A 19,484-nucleotide genomic window follows, 5' to 3' on the forward strand; every position below is an offset into this window, starting at 1 on the left:
AGATCGTAATAAAGACGAGTGAAATGCAACGAAAGGATCGTATATTTAAACCAAGTTTTCAATTTTTGACAAAAAAGATAAAAAGTAACCAACTCGTGGCTTGACTCTCTTATTTTGGGACCCCAATGGAGTTGCCAAGTTGTCGAAACCATTTTTTTGTAAAAGGGTCGACTTAGATTTTGAAAAATGAAAACGAATATGGGAGTCGCTACCAATCCTTTTTGATGAGGTGTGATCGGGTCTCCTTGAACAGTGGTTGTTTTTAATAAACGACTTGATTTATTAAAACAACGATTTTGGTCCACGAAATTTAGAAAGACAGGTTTGGAAGTCGGTTACGTACGAGGAAGGATTAGCACCCTCGTAATGCCCAAAATTGGTACCTAATTGATGAATCCTCGAGAATAAGCTTTTTTTTTATTTTTTCTATTTCAAGACTCACGTATTTTAATTTTAAAAGGATATTCGATCATTTAGTTTCAACGAGAAAAAATCAAAACCCAGTAAGTTAGGGCACGACTTCTCGCATTTCCAAATACAGAACATTGCCTTATTTTTGAAAATTTTCTTTATTGAATAATAAAAAAATAAAACTTTGAACGACGGGTATTTCCCTTTGAAGTATGGTGTAAAATAATGAATATACTTAAACGTGGCTTGTGATATAATTGTAACAATAATGAAATGATAGCGCAATTAAGCGAAATGATGATATATCTATAGTAATAAAACAACAAATAAGCAATGGCCATAATCAATCAAATCTAATATTAGTTAAATAATAATGTGAAGCAAAAAGGTAGAATATGCATGATAAAGGGCAAACATGAAAATATCAAAAAAAAGTAACAAGAAAAATAAAATAAAATGATGATGATGATAATAATAAAATTTTACGCAAATAAGAGATTATAAATAATTTCATTTTAAAAATATATATTAAAACCAGGCAAAAGAATAATAAATAATAAACAAATATGCAAAATGAACAGAAGTAATAGAATTAATTAAATGACTGAAATGAAATTTAAATGGAATTAAAGGCATAAATTATAATAATTTAAAGTAATTTAAAAAAGATTCCAAGACTAAAAAGTGATGCGCTAAAGACAATAGGGACTAAAAGGGAAAATATCCCTGGTTCTTATGCCTAGAGTTTCATCAGATGACTAAAATGAAACAAAAATTAAATTATGTGGAAAATTTAAAATATAGAAAACAGATGGGACCAGATTGAAAATGAGTCCAAAAGCGGAAGGACTAAAAGGGTAAATAGACCATTAGTCCAAAAACATGCAGATCCTCTTGAAGGGGCAGGTCGGATATCGACTCAGCCTCAAAACAATGTTGTTTTGGGGCTTTCTGAATCCCACCAAAACGGCGCCGTTTTAGCACACTATAAAAGTCAAATTTTTGCCCAAAAAATTTCATTTAGCCCACAAAAAAAAAACTTCAAAAAACCTCTCAACACTCTTTCCCCTCTCTCATCTTCCAGCCAAGGGTCCGGCCATTGGTCGTCGTGTCGGCCACCAGTCACCGGCAACGGCGCCGCCATTCGCGGTGGCTGGAAAACCAAAAATCCATCTTTTTTTCGAGTAGAACCCCGATTTGGGGTTAAAAATGCCAAAAAGTCTTGAAATTTTTAAAAAAATAAGGAAAGGAAGCCTTCGTCTCCACTTATTTCTCTAGCGACCATTCGATGAACCCCCAAGGGTCCGTTGGTCTTCCAAGATGGAGAGCAAAACGCCAACAAAAGGTAAAGATTTTGTTTTTACACCTTTATTTTATACATTATATTTTTTGAAATATAAAAAAACGAAAGTAAAAGATCACCTTTTAGTTGTGATTTCTCTTTTCCAAAATCTCTATTTTTTTATTTCTCCTTTTTCGTGTGTAAAAATTACAAACTGGTAGTGGTGGCTTTTATGGCCAGTTTACAATATCTTTTGCTACTATTTGCTACTATTCATGCTTTCGTTTCTGCTACTGCTCTTTTTTACTTGTTTGCAGGTGTTGACGGAGGGGAGCATGTGGCTCATTGCTTCTTTGGTGAAACGACGGCAACAATGTGTCAGGCCTCGGGACGAGGCGCAGGCGGGGCGATCAAGAGTGGCAGCAGATGGGTGTGGCGCACATGGGGTGTTAGGGATAGGGTTGGGGTTAGGGTTTTTTTTATTTTATTGAAAATGTCTTAAGTGGTTTGGGCCACTGGGCCTCTTTTCATTTGTGTTTGATATATTTTTTATTTAAGTCATTTGGGCTTGTAAATTTGGACTTATTTATTTAATTTTTGGTTTTTTTTATGGGTCCGGGCAAATTTGGGCCATTACAGTACCAATTGGACCTTTTGAAAATAAGTTGTCACGCCACGGTGTCGGGCTTTTAACGTCACGATAAGGGGAAGTAAGTGAGTTGCGTCGCGACAAGGAACCCTCGAGGTTGTGAGGTCAACTTGATAGTTTGCAAATTTTACAATTTGGTCCTTATTCGGTCCCGAGTCAACTTAAGAAATTTTGTAAGCTCGTATAAAACCCGAAAATGTTTGTATAACATGTTGTAATCATGTTTTGAACTTAACAATATGTCTTAACTATTAAAATGAATTGTATTTGACCATAGTCGCTTTGGCAACCAATGTGGCATCCCATAGCTCGGACTTGGTGATCAGGTCAAATATGGGACGTTAAAATTATGGTGATCAGGTCAAATATGGGACGTTAAAATTATCTTAATTGATTTCATCCTAATAATAATTGGTTTCAATGATTTGAAGTTTAAACTTTTAAATTTGAAAAGAAAAAGAAATTTAGAACTTTCAATAATAGGCAAACAAGTACAATATTACAATTTTTTCAACGTATCATTTTAATTTGTACCTCTTTTTCACAATAATCGTTAATTTTTTTTCCCCAATCAATACTTTAAAAAGAGGATTTTTGGGGGGTGACCAAAATGAAAACAACTTAGTAGTTGGATGACCAAAATAAAAGTGCAAATATGATTTGACATGTATAGTCAACCACGTTAAAGATTTTAATGTTTGTGTAACTAAAATGAAAACAGCCTAAAAGTGAGATGACGAAATTATAAGGATTTCTTTTTGAGTAACCAAAATGAAAACGTCCTAAAAGTTAGGTGACCAATTAAATAGTTTACCCAAAATAAAATCTCAAATATGTTGTTGAAGAACTAATATGGGAAGCAAAGAAAACTATCATTCAATAGAATCCAGTAACAAATTAAAAACAAAACAAAACCAAAGAAAAGTTAGACAATTACATGCTTCCTCTATGTTTCTCAAAATCAAATTAGTAATATCTTCAAGTTAAGTTTCATACTTTGAAGAATATCTAAGATTAATATTACAGAGGATTGTGAAATCAACTTTGATTTTTTTTTTTTTAGCCAAGAAAACAAAATATACCATAGAAATTTCTTTTTCACACTCAACCCAAATTTTCAATTCTTTTTGTTTCTTTAACCCAAAGCTTCTTAATCTATTCAGCTTCTTCTTTTTCGTTGTCATCGCACTGTTTGCTTTCTTCTTGTTCCTAATTTCCTTCTTGCTTTCTTTCATTTTTCCTTCTCAATTTCTTGTCTTCACTGTTGTATCACTAGTACACCAGAGAAAAGGGGCAAAAGCGATGCAAATGTTCCAAATTTTTAGGGTCTTCTGTCACGTAATTTTTGCTAAAATGTGGAAGGTTTAGCTTTGGAGCTTGGACTACATTAGAAAATTGGAATGAACGTGTACCCATCAACAGTAGCTTTGTTCCTTTGAAATTCTGGAGAAGATGAGAATCTCAAGTAGCCAGGCATTTATCATCAACACCCATTTAAAGAAGGAATCTTAAAGGTGGCTTTTTTTTTTTTTTAATGCATTAGGTTGTGCTGGAAATTACATAAATTAGGTGGAAAATCAGAATTTTAGGAAAAATAAAAATAAAAACTTTGATAGGAGTATCCAAATTGATCAAACTATGTAATAAGGGTGCTTAAATTGTAAATTTTATTTTTGATAATTGGGTGACAAAACTATTATTTATCAACTAAAAAATGTGCTTAACAGTTGAAAAAAATTTGACAAAATTAACAATATACGCCAAATTTAAGAAAAAAAAAGGATATAGGCCAAAGTTTTGATTATTTAGAGAAATATATCATTTTTATAAAAACGTCTTGAAAAAATTGTTTTTTGAAAAACGTTTTCTACAAAATGCGTTTTCTTTGTAACACATTTCTTCTTTTGTCAGGTGGTTAAATGTTAGTAATTACATCTTTCAGTCCTAAGTAGAGGTGTTCATGGGCCGAGCCGGGTCGGGTTCGGGCCGAGCCCGTAAAAAATTTTGGCCCGCATACTAGGCCCGGGCCCGGCCTGAAATATGGGTCTGAAATTTTGTCCAGGCCCGGCCCGGGAAAAATTTCTTAGGCCTGGCCCGGCCCGGCCCTTTTTTAAAAATAAACACCAATTTTTTTAAAAAATTTAAAAAAGCATTTTAAAAATATTTTAAAATTTAAAAAATATAAAAAAAAATATTTTTTATTATATATTCGGGCCGGTCCCGGGCCAAAAAGTCGTGCCCGAGGCCCGGCCCGTTTTTTAAACGGGCCACATTTTTTTGCCCAAACACATATTTCGGGCCTATATTTTTACCCGAACCCTCTCATATTTCGGGCGGGCCGTCGGGCCGGGCCGCCCGGCCCATGAACACCTCTAGTCCTAAGTTTGATTCTTCTCTTAAGCACATTTATATTTTTTATTTCATGTTGTTTCAAGCTTTTTTTTAATTTTTAATTAATATTTTTAATTAATAAATATATTGTTTTCAAGTTTTTATTTATTTATTTTTAAATCATCTCTTTAATTAATAACTCTTTTATTTATATAAATAATATAATAAATATGTAATTATATAATAAACATATATATTATATATATCATTATAAAAATATTTTTAATTAATAAATCCTTTATTTATATAAATAAATTAATAATTATATAATTATATAATAAAAATATATTTTTATATTTATCATTGTGTTAAATATATTTTAATTTTTAAAAATATCAACTTATTTTTTATATATATTTATTTGTCAAATATTTATTTTCTCCACCTACATGGTGAGTAGAGGTGCTCATGGGCCGGGCGGCCCGGCCCGGCCGAAATATGGTAGGGTTTGGGTAAAAATATAGGCCCGAAATATGGGCTTGGGCAAAAAAACGAGGCCCGATTAAAAAACGGGCCGGGCCTCGGGCACCACTTTTTTGGCCCCGGCCCGGCCCGAGTATAATAAATATTTTTATTCTTTTATTTTTTAAAATTTAAAATACTTTTAAAATACTTTTTATAAATTTTTAAAATACTTTTTTTAATTTTTAAAATAAATTTTTGGTATTTATTTTAAAAACGGGTCGGGCTGGGCCGGGCCCGGGCTTATGAATTTTTTCCCAGGCCGGGCCCGGGCCAAAAAATTTTTGGGCCAGGACCGGCCCGGCTCATGAGCACCTCTAATGGTGAGTATGGTGATTTCTAATATTATAAAATCAAATAATTATTTCAAATATCATTAATTTTAATAAATATAATTTTTATATGTGAAATATTTATTTTTTCAATCCATATCATGAGTGTGGTAAATTTCAACATTATATATTTTTGTATGTGTATTTAAAATAATTATTTGAAATATTTAACATATAAACATAATGATATTTGAAATAATTAATTGAAATTTTCATATATAAAATAATGATATTTGAAATATTTTACATATAAAAATAATAATGATGTTTAAAATAATTATTTGATTTTATAATATTAGAATTCACCATTCTCACAATGTAGATAGAAAAAGTAAATATTTGACGATAAAAATTATATAAAAGAAAAATAAATTAAATTAGTTGATACTCTTAAAAATAAAATAATTTCATTATAATTATATATATCATATATATTTTCATTATATAACTACATATTTATTATTATTTTATATAAATAAAGGAGTTATTAATTAAAAATATTTTAAACATAATTAAATATGTTTTCATCATATAATTACATATTTATTATTTTATTCATATAAATAAAAGAATTATTAATTAAAAGATAAATTAAAAATAAAATAATTTAAAAGTAACATGTTTATTAATTAAAATAATAACTAAATATTAAAATTTAACAAAAAAAGTACTTGAAATAATATGAAATAAAATAAATAAATGTGCTTCATATTGGGATCGTACTTAAGACTTAAGGATAAAGTAGTAAAATTTAACATTTTGATCGGAGAAGGTAACATGTCAAAAGAAAGCCAGGCTTTCCAAAAATGCTTTTCTCAATACGTGTTTTTGCCACATCTACCAAAAATTAGTCCATTTTCTAAAATAATCAAAATTTCGACTTATATCCCTAATTTTTTTTCTCTATGAAATTGGCACGTGCTATTAATATTGCCCAAAAATGTATCCAACATGGATTGATAATTGAAATATTTTCTAATATCACACTTAATTAAATTTAAATCAAAATAAATTTTAATTCTAAAAAAAAAAAATTTTAAAAGAAATTAACGGGAGAGGTTTTAAAATCAGAGGGTTAAGTAAATGCCAAAACTCCGATCCTTAGGTACGTAGATTCAGAGTGATTTTGGATGGGCGGTGCGTTTATTTGCAGTTAGTGTAAAAACAGCGGTAGCGGTGAGATTAAATATTGTAACGTAAAATAAAAAATAAACTAAACGTACCGCACCGCACCGCACCAAATCGTACATCTAAACCCACCCTCAATTGAGAAGCTTACATACCAGAGGGGAAATAAAAAGAAACTTTAGATGAGAGTTGAGTAAGCCAATTATGTCCATTTATTATATATAGAAAATTGCTAACGCTATCTCAGGATGTTTTCAATTATTACAAACATTGCTTTTTATCAGTCGTGTGCTGTAAAGCTCTCCTTTTCTTGTTTTGTCTCTCAGTTCGTGGGCATCCTATGACTCTAATTAGTTTTAAGTTTAATGTTTAACCAATGAATAAATATTCGGATTTGCAGGCAGCCATTGAAAGAGCTTAAACACCAACATTAACGCGTCTTTCAATTCTACTTTGTTTTTCATCTTTTCATTAACCTTTCTAATTAAACCCTTTCTCTCTATTTATTTTAGCTCAGGAATCAAATGAATCGTTTCATTAACCTTGTGTTCTTTCTCTCAGTTTCTCTTAGTTCCTGTTTGTTTCCTGGTACAGCATCAGTTAAACTAAGACGAAATTACTACCACAAAACTTGCCCCAATGTAGAAAACATTGTTAGAGCTGCTGTCACCAAGAAATTCCAACAAACTTTTGTCACAGCTCCTGCAACAATCCGTCTCTTCTTCCATGATTGCTTTGTCCAGGTTTTTCTAACACCACCCGTTTGACCATATCGGCTAAATTTGTGTACTTAAATTTCTTTTCTTTTTTTGTTCTAAATTACTCTTTGGTTTTTCACTAGGGTTGCGATGCTTCGATAATGATAGCTTCCTCCGATGGGAGCAAAGCGGAAAAAGATCACCCCGATAACCTGTCGTTAGCCGGAGATGGATTTGACACCGTAATCAAAGCCAAAGAAGCAGTGGATGCGGTTCCAAGTTGCAGAAACAAAGTGTCTTGTGCTGATATCTTGGCAATGGCTACCCGGGATGTTATAGCACTGGTTGGTTTGTGCCCTTTTGCTTTTTCATTTACATCCGCAATCAAGTCAATGTAAGGGGAAAAATGGGTTATGATAATGCAGGCAGGTGGACCATCTTATGAGGTTGAATTGGGGAGATTGGATGGGTTAAGTTCAACAGCTGGTAGTGTTGATGGAAAGCTGCCTCAACCCTTTTTCAACTTGAACCAGCTCAATTCTCTATTTGCTGCAAATGGACTCACCCAAAAAAATATGATTGCTCTTTCAGGTATTACCAGCCATTGATATGTATTGTGTATGAATATGTTTAATATTTCAAATAAAATTTTATTAATCAACGAAAGGTTCCTTGATTGTCAACATTTTGCAGCGGCACACACCGTTGGATTCTCTCATTGCAGCAAGTTTGCAAACCGAATACACAATTTCAGCCGTGAAACTGCAGTGGACCCTGCACTGAACCAGGGCTACGCCGCTCAACTTCGAGGAATGTGCCCCAAAAACGTGGACACCAGGATCGCCATCGACATGGACCCCAAAACACCCAGGAAATTCGACAATGTGTACTTCCAGAACCTGAAGAAAGGCAAGGGTTTGTTTAGCTCGGACCAGGTTTTATTCCATGACCCAAGGTCTAAACCTACTGTCAACAACTGGGCCAACGACTCTCATGCTTTTAAACGAGCCTTTATTGCTGCCATTACTAAGCTGGGAAGGGTTGGGGTTAAGACTGGGAAGAATGGTAACATTCGTAGAAACTGTGCTGCTTTTAACTGAGAGAAGTTCCTCATGTTTCTTGCCTTCGGATTTTGAATCATGTTCTGTTTTATGGCGAGATTGGTCGGGTTTTTATTTATTACTATTGTTACAAGGGTGACGACAAAGTTGTTTGAAGCTAAGATTGGATGTAAGAACATATCCTTAGTGCAAGAGACTGCAATCTTGGATTATGCTTCAATGCCTAGTTCCAAAACACAACAATGTTCCAATCGCAGGACAATATCATATCATTACACTTGAGCAAACACCCGCAGACTAGAAATCAAAACCTGAACTTACTCCGATCATCCATATTTTTTGAGGTCCGATCTAGGGGACAGTTCAATACAAAAACCAAGATCCTAAACCGATTAAACATAAAAGGATGTCAGTGACTAAGACAAAACTTAACCTAAGAAAGTACTTCAGACATTCCAAGCCAAAATTTGTGTTCTGCTTCTTACAAGCATATGATCTACTCAGTAATATATTGACAGTGTTCGATGATGTTGGAGCGATGGGCATTGGACACCAACGGACCAGAGCCAAAGATCTAACTCGACACTCAGAACCTGAAAATCACAAAAAACAGAGAATGAAAAAGATCCATAATTATCAAGAGTACAAAAAGGATAAAAACCGAGGATTAATACAATCCCGATGAAAACCCTGCTGTACTAAATTATTATTCTGAACTCAAGGCACATATCGAACTTTCCAAGGATTCCTCACCAAAAGAATATAGATTGGTTCAAAATCAATTTCTTCACATACAAGGAATTGAAATGATTCATTTGAGGGCATGGAAAACTTTAGTAAGAGAGTTTTACACATCGATAACCCGTAAACCGCCATTAAGAATTAGCATACAAGCATGTTTAAAGAATTCCAACCTACCTGCTTTCCGCATTTTATACTTAGTAACTCTCTCATTTTCTCCACAGCAAAAATCGAGCATGCTCGAAGTTCAACTTCCTCTTCCGTGCCAGCACCTATTTCACTGCTGGCCTGAATGGCGTTTGCAAGGGTGGAACTATATTTGAGCACACCAAGCTGCTGGAGCACAGCTGGAACAATATAGTCAGCAAACATAGTGATCGAGCCAATGTCATTAAATTCTCCATATCCTTGCCCCTTGAATGCACCCCACAAGTCAGCAGCAAATATCTGTGCTCTTTTGTACAAGAAAACCTGGTGCCCTTTGTACATTGAGTGATCTCGAAAGCCTGCAAAATACTTTCATCATACATGGAGAAAGCATTTTGATTTTTAACATGATAAACTTTCAGTCACGTATATCTAAGTTATTAGAAAATGTACCAGGAAAATGACGTGTGACAAGTGCAACAAGCTTTACAGCTGATTTTCCACAAGATTCAACAAGTTTCGATGCCTTACCCTCAAAGCTTCTTTCGAGTTCGAAACCAACCTAAACCATGAAATGAATGAAATTGAACTACTTGTTGCATGATGGAAGAAGCGGATTAACTAGGCAATACCATCCAATGCTATTGCTAAAAAAGTTTTGAAGATAAATATTTCAAGATGAGGAAAAAATCCCCTAGTGATTAGTAGAATATACTCCACCTCATGCAACAAGCGAACCCTCTCCTCCTCCAAAGGAAGTGATCGAGGCCATTTCAATAACTCGCGCAATTGAGGACCTGAAAACAAAGATTGGTTATCATTTCCTACAGCTATGATGACTTACAAATACGAATGTGAAGGTTATAATAAACAAGGCCATATTCTGTCTCAGTTATTACCTAAAATACTTGTTGATATGAGAACTTGTCAACAAATATATAAGTGAAAGTGTGTGAGCATGTATGTTCGAATGTTTCGAGAGCAAGCTTTTCTTCAAAGAAACAAGAAAATCGGAAGCCCAAGATGAATAAGAATTACCTGTGTACTTCTGTAAACGGTCGGCATCAAATGCAGAGTGGTCATTCAGCAAAGCTTCCTTTAATCCCTTGGCCAAATGATCATAGTTTAGATCCTTATCTATCAAGAAAAAACAAAACATAAGAAGAGAAGGTAAGTTTAGAACCCTAAAACTCATTAATGGCAATAACAAATGCTTTGTTTAACATCAGCAGCTCCTTCCAGACAATGGAAGAGAAATCTTCTTTTATAACATGAAATGCAACAATGGTACAAATTCCTTGTAAAAGAATTGAAACAGATTCTCAATCACTATTCATTTAAGGTTTGAATGCTAGAATCCCAACAAAATAATAACATTTACCTTTTCATAGACAAATTACAATTAGTCAAAATATTATCACCAAAACCCGAGACTTAATCAAATTTAGTTATGCACTATGGACTACTTTATACATATACAATCTTTAATCATAAGCCATAAAATTAGCACTTAAATAAAACAAAAAATTCAAAGAAGACTCAGAACTATTCCCACTAAACAACAAAAGAAGAGCATGATAAGTAACAAACATAACAAGGAAAAAGGAACGTTTTAGTGTTCCTAACGTTTAAATATATGAAAAGAAAAGGAACGTACCAGGCCAGAAACAGAAATTCAAAGCATCCAAAACAAAAAGGTATTGAACAGTGAGGGGTCCATTATCAAAATAATGAATCCCTTCATAATCCCACTCTACTTTCGGAATCGACTCTTTCATTGTCTCCACTACTTTCTCAAGCCCTGCACTCCCAACAAACTCACAAACATATTGTTTTTAAGGTTGAATAAAACCCCACATGTTCAATCAAAACACGCAAAACAAATTATATGTACGTATACACATGTAGAGAGAGAGAGAGAGAGAGAAGAACCTGAAGAATCAATGGTAACGTGAGAAGAATTACGAGCCACCCAAGCAGAGGTTTCTCTCACTTCCTCCATAGCCGCTGCGTTTACAGAAAGGATAAACAAAAATCGGTTTGTTTGAATAACCCTAGAGAAACCAAGATTAGATTTTTAAAAAACCAAAAAATAAAGATATTTAGTGTGTGTGTATATATATATTGAAGGTGCTAGATACTGCCACACTTTAAACCAGGTTTTTACGAGCAATTTGTTTGCCTTAATTCAAGTTTCCCGCTTTTGTCTATTTCTTTGGGTGACTAGGGTCTGACATTAACCATATCTTGCTCCGCTTTTGGTCCAACACCAGCAGACAAAAGTGGTTCCACTTTTGCTTGCTTCAAAGGCTCCCAATCAAATCTAAGGGTTGAGGTAACTCATTTTATCTAATTTCTTTCTTCCACCTAACTAGTATATAAACTTGAAATCATAAGTCAATTTAATTTTTTTAAGATCAATTGTATAAATGGTTATCGCACTCAACTTTAAATTTTTTAATTTAGATACTAATATTTGAATTCTTTTTATTTTGATCATCTGTCGTTAAATTGATAAAATTTTGGCTACATAAAATGGAAAAATTTAATAAAAACACTTTAGATTTATTCTTGTTGTTAATAATATGATATCTTCTTCAAGGTACATAGAAATAGTCCTCGAAGTTGGTCATTGAAATTGGAAATTAAATCTAGAGTAAAAAAATATGGGTTTAAAAATTCAATTGTTCAATCAATAATTATATAAGAAAAATTTATGAACATTTAATTTTCATAAGAAAAAAGGAAAGAATTAATTGAATTTCCTTTGTTACATTGATAATTTTTTAATTTTATAAATTGATTAAGAGATTATTATGTGATTTATTTATTTATTAATTATTTGTTTTAATTTTAAATCCACAATAAGCAATATGTAAATCATTTGCCAAATTAATTAAAAACTAAAATTATGTTAGCAGAGTGAAAATTTATTTTCTACAAATATTAAATTATTTATATAATTTTATTAATATTATATTTTAAAATTTTGCTTCTTCTATTATTTTAATGGTGTTTAGTTGATTTCTAACACTAGCTTCTTAAATACATAAACAAAAAGGGTTATGTATCGAATTGAATAATTTCAACCATAAATAAAACAATTAATAGATGTGAAATGTCTCTGTTTTAAAAACTAAAAGCTTTTGTTAGGAAGTTTGAGGATCAATTTGATAGAATTTGTAAATGTGAAAGGTTAAATTTATTGAATTATTTAAAATTAGGATCAAATTGATAGAATATGTAAGTATCGAGGATTAAAGGTGTTATTATACTAGTTAGAAAGGCACTTTCGCTTATCAATTTAACGGCGAATGACCAAAACTGGAACGAATTCAAACATTAAAGCCTAATTTGGAAATGTTTAAAGATGGGTGACCAAAACAAGAATGTGGGCATAATTGGGTGGCCATTTGTATAGTTTACCCTATTTTTAGGTATCTAACTAACATCATTAAAATTTATAATTTTCTTTCACATGTCAAAATCTGAGGTTGTCACATGTTGTAACAGTTCGTTTTTTAGTGGTGTTAGAAACAGTGGTTTCGGGAGCCACTAAATCTGATGAGTAAGTTTGTAAATATTATATTTAATATTTACGAGTTAATTGTGACTTTGAAAAGGTTTTTGATATAGTAACTTTTGTTTTATAAGCGGTTTATTAAGTTCAAGTGGTAAGACCCTGAGGTCAAGTGATTTTAGAAAATAAAGTATCGAGACCTCGTTTCTATAAATCGAGTCGTAAATATTTTTATAAATATTTACGGAGTTTCATTAAGGTGTTATTAAAATTTTTTTGAAAAATTTTAACGTTTCGATAGTTAATTAATTAAAAATGACTAAATCGTAAAATAAGTAAAATTTGATCACTACATGATTTGAGTGATTTATAGGTTTATTGAATAAAGAAAAAGGGACTTAAATGGTAATTAAACCATTTAAGAATGCAGTGTACGGTTTTTAGCAACTAATTTGATGTTTATTAAAAGGATAAAATGGTAATTTGATAATTAAAATAAAATAAAATAAAACCAAAATATTTATCATCATCTTAATGTTTTCTTCACCGATTGGGAATGGAGAAAAAACTCCATGGAAGACTTGAAGCTTTGGCTTGCCTTGTGATGATGCATGTAAGTCCATTTTAGTCTCGTTTTCAATACTTTTTATGTTTTTGAAATCGTTGCAACTAAGTCCAGTTAGCCCGTACCTTCGATTTTGAAACTGTTAAAGATTTTGAATGTTACTATTGATGAACCTTGTGATTTTAGATGTTAAATGATGAATTCATAATGTTGATTGATATTTAAATGTATTTTATTAATTGATTTTTGATGAATTTATCGATTGGGGACTAAATTGTTAATTTAATAAAAGTATAAGGATTTAATGTCAAATTCTTGCATAAATGGGCTATTTTGGATACCATTAACATTCAGATAAACTCAATTTTGGGTAAAAATGGTTAATTTGCATGTTTTGGGCTCAGGGACTAAATTGAATAAAAAATTAAATAATAGAAAAACTTTAGGGCAATTTTTAAAAATATCAAAATTACCAAATTACATTAAATGAATTGATTTATTATATAAATTAATATAATGAATGAAATTATTAATTTAGATCAAGATCTGGTGGAAAATCGAGAAAAATGAAAAATTATCAAAATGCCCCTGAACTTTGATATTTCTGCAATTTAGCCAGGTAAGTCCGTATGAACTGTATTTTGTATAATTTTGATTAAATTGAATATTAATATGTGATTATATTGTGATTAAATCAATATATAAATGTTAGTATGTAATTTACCGTGTTATGAAACGACGTAAATCCAACGACGTACGATGATTACCGAGTCCCATTTGAACCTTACGAATTCGTAGGATACAAATGACATGTCATTAGGGTTACCGATTTGGTTGAGGTCCTGCATGTGTTGCGGAGACTCTTATGAGCTTACCGATTCTCAACTAGTATAAGCTTACCGATCCTCAGCTCGTATGAGCTTACCGATTCACAGCTCGCAAAAGCATACTGATTCATAGTTTGTATGAGCATATATGTACAGGAATCGATAGATTACAATTTAGCACACTATGTGTGAGGTATCCCGAGTATCCAACTATATTCTAAATGGTTTAACGGGCAATGTTCTGTTACGAGATGATATGAGTTCGATACAAACTATTATAGGTATTTACATGAAATACATGGAAATGATTTTACATGATGTATTGATACATGATATGGATGTTACATGTATATGAAAATTTGATTAATTGTTGAGTTCATCCATGATTATTGATTCATATGTGAATTTACATGACTAACATGGTTGGTGTATATGTGCTTAGGCTTTGGCCAAGTTGTGGTTGGATTATACCATGTTAAACTTATAAGTTATGCATTGAAATGGTAAATGCCTAAATGGAAGTATGCTTGTGATCATGAAAGAGTGGTAAGGTTTAAATTATGTAATTCCTATTAAAATGGTTTACCATGTGGTTAGTTCCGAAAAGAATTATATTTAAATGCACTAGCTTGTGGCTATGATTGAATGATGCGCTTATGTCTTGTATGTTATGCATATAAAACGGGTGTGGAAAGGTAATGAAATAGTAAGTTCATACCTGAAGTGTAGAATGATGAAAAAGGGGAATGATGAATTGAATTGATGTTATTTGAGCTAATAAGAGTAAATGCAATAGAAAGTAATGAAATGCAAATGAAAATAAGAAAAATTTGAAAGGGTTTAAAGTTATTTAAAATCCTACTATGCTAGGGATGATATGTATAAGTGATGTTGTGGATTTATTCACCTTGTGAGTTGTTGAATATAGCTTCATGAATCTTGCGGTACCGGTATTGGATTATTCTTGATATATATAAATTTCATATTTGAAATGAATTGATATGATTAAAGTTTATACGAGCTTACTAAGTATTCATTGCTTACGTAGTTGTTTTCCTTTACTTTTCAGATTATCAAAAGCTCGATCGGGTTGGAAACTAGTCGGAGATCCATCACACTATCCATCGGCTCTATCAGTACTTTCAAATGTTTTAATTTTGGTTATAATGGCATGTATAGGTTATTTTGGCTAATGTTGGCCTATATGTTTTGTTGTGATTATAGTCATTTGAGTTGGCTTGTGTTTTGGTATATTTTGATATTTATACAAGTAGCCTTAAAATGGCTGATGAATGACTTAATATGGTTGAATGATGAGATGATAGACGAATATGCATAATATATGTGGCTTGTGACTTGTTGAGAATTGGTATTTTGATTGAATAGCTTAAATGACTATTGATGTTAATTATAGAATGGCAATTTGGTAGCAAATGGTTGTGCTTTGGCAAGTAATTTATATGGTATGTATTGATGCAAATATGCATGTATGTTAGTTGATTATTTGGTCAATTTGAATATATATGTTTATATATTGTCATTTGAGGTGCCTAAGGGCATATTGGTTGTATGCGAATATACTACATGTTTAAGGCTTTATTTTACTTGTTTTGGATGCCATAATATCGCTTGTTTATATGCATAATGTTAAGTGTAGGTGGATGCCAAATTGGGTGAGAAATATGGCTTGTAAAATGGCCTATTTTCGTCTACACGGGCAGAGACACGAGCGTGTGTCTCAGCCGTATGTGACACACGGCTAGGTGGCACCGCCATGTGTCCCCTGTAGTTTTTAAAGGGTTGCAAGTCAGGCTGTTACACGTCCTAGCACACGGCCTAACACACGGGCGTGTGGGATTACTTCGAAGGGTACATGACCTAGCATACGGGTGTATGACTTCGCTGTGTGACCAAGTCAGTGAGTTACACGGGCTTGGACACGGACTGGGATACTATCGTGTGTCCTTACTTTGAATGTCCACACGGCCTAAGACACAGGTGTGTCTCTCAGCTGTGTGAGTCACACGGCCGTGTGACCCCTACAGTTTGTAAATTTTCATCTTTTTCTGAAAAATTCTCTGAGTTCTCGATTTAGTTTCGACTTGTTTTTAACACAGTTTTAGGCCTCGAGGGTTGGTATAAGGGACAATCTGAATTTTTTTGATTAGCTTTTGATATGAATATTGTCAAGATATGTAATGTCCAAAATTCTGTTTGTTTATACTGTAAACTCTGGTAATACTCCGTAATCCTGTTCTAGCGACGATATAGGTTAGGGGTGTTACACATATCACTATATTATTGGTTGTCGATACCATGTTAGCATATTTTAATAGTGTTAATCAGGAACCTAAAATGTATCACGTTGGCTTATGTTTTCCAAGTTTAGATACCAATTAGTTCCAAAAAATAGTTTAGGTAGTAAGCAGGTATAAGTTGTCAAGTTTAGGTACCTCTGTATATATTAACCATTGTTTTAACTTCAAACTATTTTTTTAAACATGTATGATAATTTGGTATAAATAATCTAAATATGCTCTATATTAATTTTGAATGCATTTAACATTTAATTGGCGACTAGATTAACGATAATACTTGGTTATTACTTGTAACACCCTTAACTTGTATTCGTCGCCGAAACAGGGTTACGGAGTATTACCGGAGTTTACAATTCAAACGGACATAAAAAAATTTCATATCATATCAATGAAAATATTAAAACCAAGTCAAATCATACATATTGTCCTTTATACGAGCCCTCAAGGCCCTAACTATGCGTTAGAAACAAGTCGGGACTAAATCGGAAACTCAGAGAATTTTTCAAGAAACAAGGAAAATTTTCAACACTACAGGGGTCACACGGCCAAGAGACACGCCCGTGTCTCAGTTCGTGTGGGCATTCGAAGTAGGGACACACGGTCGTGTCCCAGCCCGTGTCTATGCCCGTATAACTCACTGACTTGGGTCACACGGCCAAGTCACACGCCCGTGTGCCAGGCCGTGTACCCTTTGAAGTAACCCTACATGCCCGTGTGCCAGCTTGTGCTAGGCCATGTAACAGCCTGACTTGCAACCCTTTGAAAGCTATAGGGGACACACGATCATGTCGCCTGGCTGTGTGTCACACACGGCTGAGACATGTGCCCGTGTCTCTTTTCGTGTGGACGAAAATAGGTCATTTTACAAGCCATTTTTCTCACCCAACTTGTCATGTACCTACAACCAAAAATGCATATATGCACAAGCCATAACAATGCACCAAAATCATGCATAATCAAGTCATATTCATAGGTATAATGTCATACAACCAATATGCCCTTAAGCACCTCAAATGTCAAAATATAAACATGTACAATCATGTAATCCATTTGGCCAAAATAATCAACTGAATTGCAATCAAGATTGCTTCAATTCAAGCTATTGAATTAACTTACCACAAACTATCAATTAGTACCATTTATGCCATTCAACTGCTAGCATCTAAAATCATATAAGCCATTCAAACAAAGTGCCATTACACATCAATTCCAAACATCAACCATTAGAAAGTTAATATTCACATTCCATATACTAAGTTCATCTCATCATCAAAGTGCCAAATCACAAGCCAAAACAAATGGCCATTTCAACAACCAAAACACATGACCAACACTAACCAAAATACCTATACATGCCATTATAACCAAAATTAAAACAACCGGATGTACCAAAAAAGCCGATGGATAGTGTGATATAGCTCCGACAAGCTTCCAACCCGAACGAGCTTCCAATTCTCTATAAGACATGGAAAATAACACAAAGTAAGCATTTAAACTTAGTAAGTTCGTATAACATAGAATATAGCTTACCCTTTAGGCAAATAATAGGTAAGTAAATAAAACATATCCCAACACAATTTGGCCATACGCCTAATCACATATACATATATAAACCAATAATCATGGATGAGCACATCAAATGATTAATTTCATATACATGTATCATCCAATTCCATTTTCCATATAACTTGTAACAACATTTTCATATAATTCATATGTATGCCTGCAATATTCTGTATCGAACTCTTACCAATTCGTATAAGAATATTGCCAGTTGAACCATTTAAAATACCGTTAGATACATGGGATGGCTCACACATAGAGTGCTAAATCATATAACTGTAATTCGTCAAATCCTATACATGTATGCTCACACGAGCTGTAAATCGGTATGCTCTCACGAGCTATAATCGGTATGCTCTTATGAGCTGTGGTTCGTAACGTAGCTACACGATGCTCAGGACCAGCACTCAAATCATGTAAACCCTAATGACATGTCATTTGTATCCTACATATTCCTAAGATTCAAACGGGGATCGATAATTGTCGTGCGTCGTTGGATATACAATCGGTATATATGTATGACATTTCATAACACATGTATAATTCAATTAAAAACATATATGCACAATTTAATTACATGAACTTACCTCAACGAGTATATGTAGATACAGAGGCAATTAATCCGAGACGTTCTCTTTGCCTCGATCTAAAGCCGTACGAGGTCTGTCTTAATCTATATGGATAAATTTAACTCAATTTAATATATAATTAATTCAATGTAGCTGAAAATCATATTTTGGAAAAATTATCATTTTCCCCCTATACTTTTAATTTATTTTTAATTTAGTCCCTAGCTCATAAAAATGGAAATTCATGAAATTCCACCACAACCCACTATAACAGAATATCAATTAAGTCCCTATCAAGCCCTGTATTTGATTTATTTCAAAATTTCACCATGTAAAAATTTATAATTTTCAATTTAATCACTATTTGACAATTATCTAACGACAACCATCCATTTTCTAGCATCAAACATCAAAACTCATGTATATTCAATAATGGCAAAACCCTAACAATTTAACAGTGTCACAAATTAGTCTTCGGGCTAGCTAAATTAAGCTACAATGATCCTAAAAACATAAAATATTTAAAAATGAGACAAAAATCATACTGGCCGAATCCTTAGCTTAGAAAAACAAGAAGTTTCAGTAGTGTTTAGATGAAATGAAGAAGATGAAAGCATTTTACCTATTTTTAATTATCACTCAATTACCAATTTACTTAATTAACCTTTAAAAACTTTAAAATTACACAAAATGCCAAGCCATCATATTCCACTATCTTATTTATGGTCTAATTACCATATAAGGACTTTCACTTTAAAGTTCTATAGTTATTTAATACCTTTAGCTATTAGAACTCAACTTTTGCACATTACGTGATTTA

The 19,484-nt window shown here is 32.8% G+C and overlaps 2 protein-coding genes across 4 annotated transcripts; one reads left to right on the forward strand and one right to left on the reverse strand.

Annotated features, from left to right (window-relative positions):
- Window positions 1–6,933: 6,933 nt before the first annotated feature.
- Window positions 6,934–8,634, forward strand: LOC105777762 (peroxidase 50). The gene is made up of 4 exons (XM_012601204.2): window positions 6,934–7,398; window positions 7,497–7,697; window positions 7,779–7,944; window positions 8,047–8,634. The coding sequence occupies exons 1-4, from the start codon at window positions 7,180–7,182 to the stop codon at window positions 8,451–8,453; spliced, it is 993 nt and encodes a 330-aa protein (XP_012456658.1). The 5' UTR covers window positions 6,934–7,179; the 3' UTR covers window positions 8,454–8,634.
- Window positions 8,635–8,641: 7 nt separating this feature from the next.
- Window positions 8,642–11,512, reverse strand: LOC105777763 (uncharacterized). 3 transcript variants are annotated; one of them, XM_012601206.2, is made up of 8 exons: window positions 11,235–11,512; window positions 10,960–11,103; window positions 10,341–10,439; window positions 10,023–10,099; window positions 9,756–9,864; window positions 9,333–9,661; window positions 8,900–9,007; window positions 8,642–8,797 (listed from the first exon to the last, which is right to left on the reverse strand). In XM_012601206.2, the coding sequence occupies exons 1-7, from the start codon at window positions 11,302–11,304 to the stop codon at window positions 8,915–8,917; spliced, it is 921 nt and encodes a 306-aa protein (XP_012456660.1). In that variant the 5' UTR covers window positions 11,305–11,512; the 3' UTR covers window positions 8,642–8,797; window positions 8,900–8,914. The 3 variants fall into 3 exon arrangements, with proteins under 3 accessions (XP_012456660.1, XP_012456659.1, XP_052478811.1); XM_012601205.2 differs by having other exon boundaries at window positions 8,642–9,007; window positions 11,235–11,505; XM_052622851.1 differs by having other exon boundaries at window positions 8,642–9,007; window positions 10,960–11,119; window positions 11,235–11,501.
- Between the last annotated feature and the right edge of the window lie 7,972 nt (window positions 11,513–19,484).

Source organism: Gossypium raimondii, chromosome 10, assembly GCF_025698545.1.
Source record: "Gossypium raimondii isolate GPD5lz chromosome 10, ASM2569854v1, whole genome shotgun sequence".
NCBI lineage: Eukaryota > Viridiplantae > Streptophyta > Magnoliopsida > Malvales > Malvaceae > Gossypium > Gossypium raimondii.

Excerpts from the sequence above, each read along its gene's own strand:
- LOC105777762 (XM_012601204.2), top strand. The coding sequence starts at position 7,180 with ATGAATCGTTTCATTAACCTTGTGTTCTTTCTCTCAGTTTCTCTTAGT. Across the intron at positions 7,399-7,496 it reads TCCATGATTGCTTTGTCCAG|GGTTGCGATGCTTCGATAAT; the intron begins GTTTTTCTAACA and ends GTTTTTCACTAG. Across the intron at positions 7,945-8,046 it reads AAATATGATTGCTCTTTCAG|CGGCACACACCGTTGGATTC; the intron begins GTATTACCAGCC and ends AACATTTTGCAG.
- LOC105777763 (XM_012601206.2), bottom strand. The coding sequence starts at position 11,304 with ATGGAGGAAGTGAGAGAAACCTCTGCTTGGGTGGCTCGTAATTCTTCT. Across the intron at positions 10,440-10,959 it reads GAATTTCTGTTTCTGGCCTG|ATAAGGATCTAAACTATGAT; the intron begins GTACGTTCCTTT and ends TTTTCTTGATAG. Across the intron at positions 9,008-9,332 it reads GTATAAAATGCGGAAAGCAG|GTTCTGAGTGTCGAGTTAGA; the intron begins GTAGGTTGGAAT and ends TGTGATTTTCAG.